The 6,817-nt window shown below is 42.2% G+C and overlaps 1 protein-coding gene across 1 annotated transcript in view; it reads left to right on the top strand.

Moving 5' to 3' along the window:
* The window catches only part of LOC109292034 (hyaluronidase-4-like), a 43,054-nt gene extending 36,624 nt beyond the window's left edge, over positions 1 to 6,430 (top strand). The window contains exons 3-4 of the mRNA XM_019509281.1: positions 3,210 to 3,299; positions 5,398 to 6,430. Coding sequence (XP_019364826.1) covers positions 3,210 to 3,299; positions 5,398 to 5,811 — 504 coding nt within the window. The 3' untranslated portion in view covers positions 5,812 to 6,430. The remainder of the gene's footprint in view (positions 1 to 3,209; positions 3,300 to 5,397) is intronic.
* The last annotated feature ends 387 nt before the right edge of the window (positions 6,431 to 6,817 follow it).

Below are 6,817 nucleotides of genomic sequence, written 5' to 3' on the forward strand. Positions count from 1 at the left end.
TTATCGAGATGAACCTTTGGTATTTCTTTCTGAGGTAGGCCATTGTTAGGAATGATAGAGAGGCCTTTACTTGATCATTAGGGCTGTGTGAGGCTTCGGACTGTGCTTTGGATCTGGAGAAGCTTCAGATGCTTTGGCATCTGAAGCAGCATGTCTGGATTGACGCGCCAGCTTCTTTAGGCTTTCTGAAGTGGTTCCGAGATTCTAAACCACCTCGGAAAAGCTTCGGAGCCACTTCGGAGATCCGGCCATAGGGTATAATGGGGAATCAGTGAAATATCTATAACTTTATTGTTTTTTGTCTGATTTGGATGAAACTTCCGCAGCTTAAGGTGCAGTTCCCCCCAAACCCCTGCACCTATCACCTTGAAACTTGGCAGGCTTTGTGGCCTCAAGAGCCAGTGGCTACCACCCCTTCAAGTTTCATCCAAATTGGACAAAAAACAACAGTTATAGATATTTAATTGATTACCCATTATACCCTATGGCCAGATCTCCGAGACAGCTTCAAAGCTTCGGAGCCACTTCGGATGGATCAAAGTGGGAAACCGATCCAGAGCTCTGGATTGGATCCCTGGCATCTGAAGCAGCCAGATCCAAAGCCAGACTGAATAGCTGCCTACTCACACAGGCCTATTGATCATTACAGAAGGTGCGATGGGATATTATTAAAAACTTGAATAAGGTTTAAATGCTGAAATATTTTAAAGAGTCAAAGTTCAGAAGCAGGAATTTGGTTGGAAATACATACATTTTTCTTTCCACCTTCTTGGGAGGTGAATGTCTCATAAGTAACTCATGAGTGCGCTCTACAGAGCACCGATCTTGTGGATACTCCTGATTACTGCTTTGGGGATTTGTGACAGTTAAATCAAAGAGACTTTGTAAAGCTATTTCTAAGCCATCTATGTACACATTTCACTCATAGATACACAAAGATGCATATATACACAAACACACACACACACCTATGCCTATGCATATACATATACAATATAAAAAAAAGCACCTGCACACGAAGCACTGGCTCAGTTTCCTTAGCCTGTCTGAGAAACTTATGAAACTTTGGGCTCATACAGAAATCACAGTTTTTGCCTGATCTGGCCATGGAAAGCAGCCTATATCCATGACCTAACGCAACTTCATGGCTCCAGATTGCTTCAAAAATGGCTGTTCGGGTGAAAATCTGACCCTTCATTGCAAGAGGGGTCAGATGAAGTTGTTTCAAAACATAGCATCTTCTGTAACATATGTATATTGTATATACATTGTATATGTATCTGCCTGCCTACCAGCCTCCAAGCTGTATTCAGAATGGGAGTGGGGGAAGGGAATGGAGGGATTTTGGTTTGGGTTTTTTTAGCTCCTGCTGGAGGGTGGAGTGGTTGTAGTGTAGTGGCCCCCCCCGAGATGGTGAGGGGACTCCAGTTCACCCACCCCACCCTCCAGTGTCAGCTGGGAAGCCCCTAGAATGAGCTTCCTCTGATCCCTTTCCCTGCTTCTATGAAAATAGCGCAGGCTAGCAGGGAGGAAGGGTTGTTGCTAGGGGCAAGTGGCTGCACACTTGTAGCCAGCATCTAGATTCCTCCACCACCCTGAAATGAACAGTGAACTTCTGTTTGGTCTGGGGATTGTTGTAACTCAGAACACTTCCTGCAAAGTGTTCTGAGTTACAGGGGGACCTGCACTTCTGGATGTGCCCAAAGGCCACATCCAAATATGCACGCACGTGCGTTTCCCCAGGGACAAACAGCAGTGGCACACAGTTCCCAGAGCACATGGCAAGTTCCCCTGGGTGGGGTAAGGGAAGCTGGGCTGGCCCCAGCAGCCTTACCTGGGATCCTGGGAGCTTCCTGGGGCTCCAGTAATTGTGATCTGGTGCACGGTGCCTGGCCAGCAGCTGGAGTGTGGCTCCAGCTGGCCAGGCTCCAGTTTTGGGTTTCACATGCTGCTGCCATGTGTGCCACCCCACTATTTTTAGGCACAGATTTTTTTTGACACTGGGATCTCCCAGGGGCAACCCCCACCCCCCACAACACACTGTTAATTTGCAGCACAGTGAATGCCTGTATGTGTGGCACATGTAGTTTGTGGTGCCACAGATGGATCTGCAGAGCAACATAACCACACATCCTTTGTGTCTTTCAGGAGTTTAGGCCCCTTCTGCACCTCTTTCCTCATCATCTTGTTGTGTTCTGCTTTTAAACAGAAACTTCTAACATCCTGTCCTTCTCTTACAGTTATTCCATTTCCAACCCACAGCATACTGTGTCTTTTTCTTGCCCTTTGTTTCTTAAAGCATCTAACTTCCACTAGTTAATCAAAGGTTTTGAGTCTGAAGTATCCATTGTCTGGTAGGAATGTGCTTATTCAGTTGCTGATGGTCCATTAAGCGACAGATGATCAGGTACCAGACCCTCAACCCTTAATTCAGGTAGTATATAATGGAAAGATACAGTAAGAGGTGTTAGTAATATTATAAACAGGCAAAGATCATGAAGCCAAACTGCAATTCCTAAATTTAGCATTCATAATCATTTTATTTTTCATTTCCTTTATACAAGTAGCAGTGCTTTCTCTTCTAGCATGTTTCCATTCATAATATTTAGCCAATTTTATGTAAGGGCCTCTACAATTTTCTAGTGGAAAGAGCTGAACAATTCATGGTATTAAAGTCACATCTTTCAAATTAGACAAGATCAAGGCTAGAACAGAGTTGATTAGAATGTAGAGATGCCCATCTCTGCTTTTTAGCAAAAATTCACTAGTTGAGCTTTGCAGGAAGTTCTCCTGTGATGATTTTTTATTAAATAAACTACACTACATCTAGGAAACAGTTAAGTATCACAAATAAAAAATTAACAAACGAAATTAAAATAATGTATTTTATTTTTTATAAAACGATTTTTAATGGTTTGTTTACTGCTTGAAAAAAAACCCAGTATCACCAGCCCAGCAATTGCACATTTGCAAGAACAACTTAACATTTTAGATAACATTTATTAATTATCATTGTTTCCAGCTTATTAAATCTTGGGACAAATACTGATAATTTTTCAAAACAAATCTTCCTTAAATTTTAAGTCACACAGAAAAAGGAGGGAAGTGTGGCAGTCTTGTATAAGTAACACTTACCTTGCTTTAGAAAAAACAAACTATGAAAGCAGTGAATTACCCTAAGAGCAATCTCTTTATTGTTTTTACTGTAGCAAGATCTTATTAACACTATTGGAGAAAGTGCTGCCTTGGGAGCTGCTGGCATTGTTATCTGGGGAGACATGAATTTAACTTCATCAGTGGTAAGTCTGTGCCTTTATAGTAATTTAAATGCACTAATGGTGCATACAATCTTCATTCACCGATCTTAAAAGTATTTCCCAAATGACTAAATTCTCTTGAGTTTTCAATTCCAGCTAATCTAACAGCTCATTTAGTGTCCAAAAATTGTCTCCTAAACGAAAAATGTAAATTTTCATGACTGGAAGGGTTATTATGGTAATTAAAGGTTGCCATTGGCCAGTATCAAGCATTTTGGGTGAGAGCCCCCATACTCTTGGCAAGCTTTTACAGATCCCCTTTCCAACTTGATTGATCTGCAGGAAGTCAGCTGAAACCTAATTCACAAAATGGTCACATGCTTCAAGTATTTGTATAGTACCAATTAACTGGAACATTCAGGAGAAGCTGGTGTGTAAATTGTACATGTATTCATTTACAGTGTACAGTCTACATTGCTTTAATAGAGAATATCTTGCATGTTATGATGTCAGGCTTGATCATGGGTGCTGATGGTTGGGGCCCCAACACTTACCTTGAATATACAGAAGCCTGGGCTTCAGCCTTTATCATAAGGAGGAGCTTTTCTTGACTTTGCCCTAAACATTGTATGAAGCACAACTTTTTGGCTACTTTTGCTTTGATGGCAATAATAGGAAAGCTGATTGGTATGGGAATGAAAACCTGTCAGGTGCAAGTAGATAAAATGAATTATCAGTAATGAGATTAATTGCTGTCTAATTGTTTGAACACACATCTCTTGCTCCAGTCAGATTCCAAGACCTTAATGGGACATTCTCAGGTTGTAATTCTTAACTAAGACAACTGTGGCAGCGCACCTTCGGGTGCCTCCCACTTTAAGGGCTGAGGCAGGCAGCCAGCAGGTGCCTGGTTAGGGTGGCCATTTCACAACCCAGTTTATATAGGGGGAGGCAGCAATTTGCTGCCAGTGGCTGCGAGAGAAACATCAGATGGCTGAGCTATGGCTCAAGAACATCGTGGAGGTAAGGGCAGGAGCTATGGGGATGGAGAAGGCTCCTGGTTCTGGGCATTAAAACTGCACCCTGCCAGGGTAGGGAGGCCTGGTGGGACTGCCTGTGGTGGGGCAGTCTCAACTAAATGCCAGGACTGCTAACCTCCCTGGTGAAAGGTGGGTAGGGGTGCCTTAACCCCAGTCCCCACCATCTGGTGGGTAATCATGAGAACTGTGGGAGTAGTGGAGCCAGGTATGCTCATTTGTAGGTACCTGAGCCCAGCAGGGATGTGAGATCCCAGAGGCCCCCGAGCGGGTAGTTGATGAACATGGTGTGAGGTTGAATGAGAGTAGGCCTGAAGGGTTGTGTGTGTGAAGGGGTTGAGTAGGCCTGAACTGGGAGTAGGCCTGAAGGCCAGCGCAAGGGCCAGCCCCATGAGTGGCTATGTATGATGAGGAGACCCCAGGGTTGGGCGTGGTATAGAGTTGGCTGGTGAGGAGTTTGGGGCAAGTGCAGTCCAGCGTTTGTGTAAGGCTATGCCATGTAGAGTAGGGGAACTCATGGGAACTGAAGTTGCTGTGTGGTGGTACCAGGGAGAGAGTACCTAAGCCCAAAAGCCCATGAGAGGTTGCTCAAGAGGAGCTAGGGCAGTGGAGTGTGGCCTGGTATGGCAGTATGCAAAAGGTCCCTATGAGAGCGGGCTTGGAGGGACTGGGAGAGTGAATGGAGCCCAATTATGGACTGAATTTGCCCCAGCCTCAGGCCAGGGGAAGTAATTATAGACTGGATGCCGTCTGTGAGGCATGGGCGGCAGTGTAGGGAAGGTTTGGAGCCACAGATAGCGCCCCTCTGACATCGGGGCAAGGAATGGGCAGCCTCCCACTTAATAAATCAAATTAACAACCAAGTCATGGCAGGTAAGATGAGCCAGACTGCCCTAGGTAGGTGGGCTGACCACTTTGGGATCTGGCTATGAAGTTGCCCCGTCACAACAACCTAGTTGTAATTTAAGTTATTAAAATCATTTTAACTAATTCAGTTTTTAGCTTTAATATTGTTTGCTTGCTTACATTTTGAATATTTAATAGTTTTAAAAAATGTAGACCAATTAATCTCACGTTACTTAACTTCTTTCTGCTGTTTGCAGGGCAACTGTACAAAGGTGAAACAATTCATTGCATCTGAATTGGGGGTCTACATTATCAATGTAACCACAGCAGCAGAGATGTGCAGCAGGCATCTTTGTCACAACAATGGGAGATGTGTACGAAAAAAGTGGACAGCCTTGGACTACCTGCATTTGAATTCTAAAAACTTTAGAATAGAAATTTCAGAGGACCAAGAATTTACAGTGAGGGGAGAAGCATCAAGCACAGATCTGGAAATAATGTCAAAGAAATTTGTTTGTCACTGCTACCAGGGTTACGAAGGAACTGATTGTAGGAAAGTTAAGACTTCTGATGAGCACTCTGGCAGTTCTGCAAATTTCCTCTTATCCAGAACATCAGTCATGATAAGCCTGTTTCCTTTGCCTTTATATTTGTTGGATATTCAGTTATGAGATCATTGAGCTGAATATGTTTTTCTTGACCCTACATTTTGAAAGGACTCACTAAGGTAGTAGTGAAGGATTATGACATTATTCCATTGCTTTTTACACTTCAGGTAATGTAGGAATTAAAATATCACTTGAATGCTATAGAAAATCAGTCACAAAAGCAGGAAATTATTTCTGACTCAGAGACTCGCATGTATTCTACTCTCTGACCAGAGGTTAAATTTTAAAATCTTGTTTTATAATCTTAACCTACATTGTGTGCACATGTCAAAACTTCTGTTTTGTTAACAAATTTAATTAATTAATCAGAAGAACTAAAAGAGTGAGATCATATTTCCAGATTTCATACCTCTCTGTTTCCAAGGGAGAAGTCACACAAGATCAGATCAATAAACACTCTGGCTGTATTGCACAGTCAGGTGACGCTACTCGAATTCTTCTTTCCCAGGCATTGTGTTTAAGACTATTTTGTACCAAAGAAGCTGCAGCATGTCAAGAAATCTGGTCCCCTGTTCACATTTTTTTCATTCTTGTATTTTAAGGACTTGTCTACATGGGGAAGTTGTCTGGACAAAGTGATTACACAAGAATTATTCCACAAATATTCTTGGAAATGCATTACTTATTCTGGAGAAAAAAAGGATTTTTACTGGGGAATAGTGTGCCCACATGGGAAGTTATTCCACAATAGCTCTTATGAAATAACTTAAACTACGTAACTATTCCCATCAATTTTCAAATGCAGATAAACCCTAAGACATACAAGGTCTCTGTCTTGTAACAGCAGATTTAGTTCATGCTATGTCACTAATGGATAGAACTGATTGAAACATTTCCAAAAATACACAATTTATAGACAGTTTTTTCACAGAAATTTCAATTTTCACAAGATTCCTCTGTCTTGTCAAAGATTTTTTTTATGTCGGAAGCAAGTGGTTTTTTGGTGATACCTTATATTGGACCAAATATCTCCTTGGGAGAGCTGTTAGATTTCTTTATGCATTTTATT

The sequence above is a fragment of the Gavialis gangeticus genome, unplaced genomic scaffold, assembly GCF_001723915.1.
Source record: "Gavialis gangeticus isolate Ggan-Ray unplaced genomic scaffold, GavGan_comp1, whole genome shotgun sequence".
Taxonomy (NCBI): Eukaryota; Metazoa; Chordata; order Crocodylia; family Gavialidae; genus Gavialis; species Gavialis gangeticus.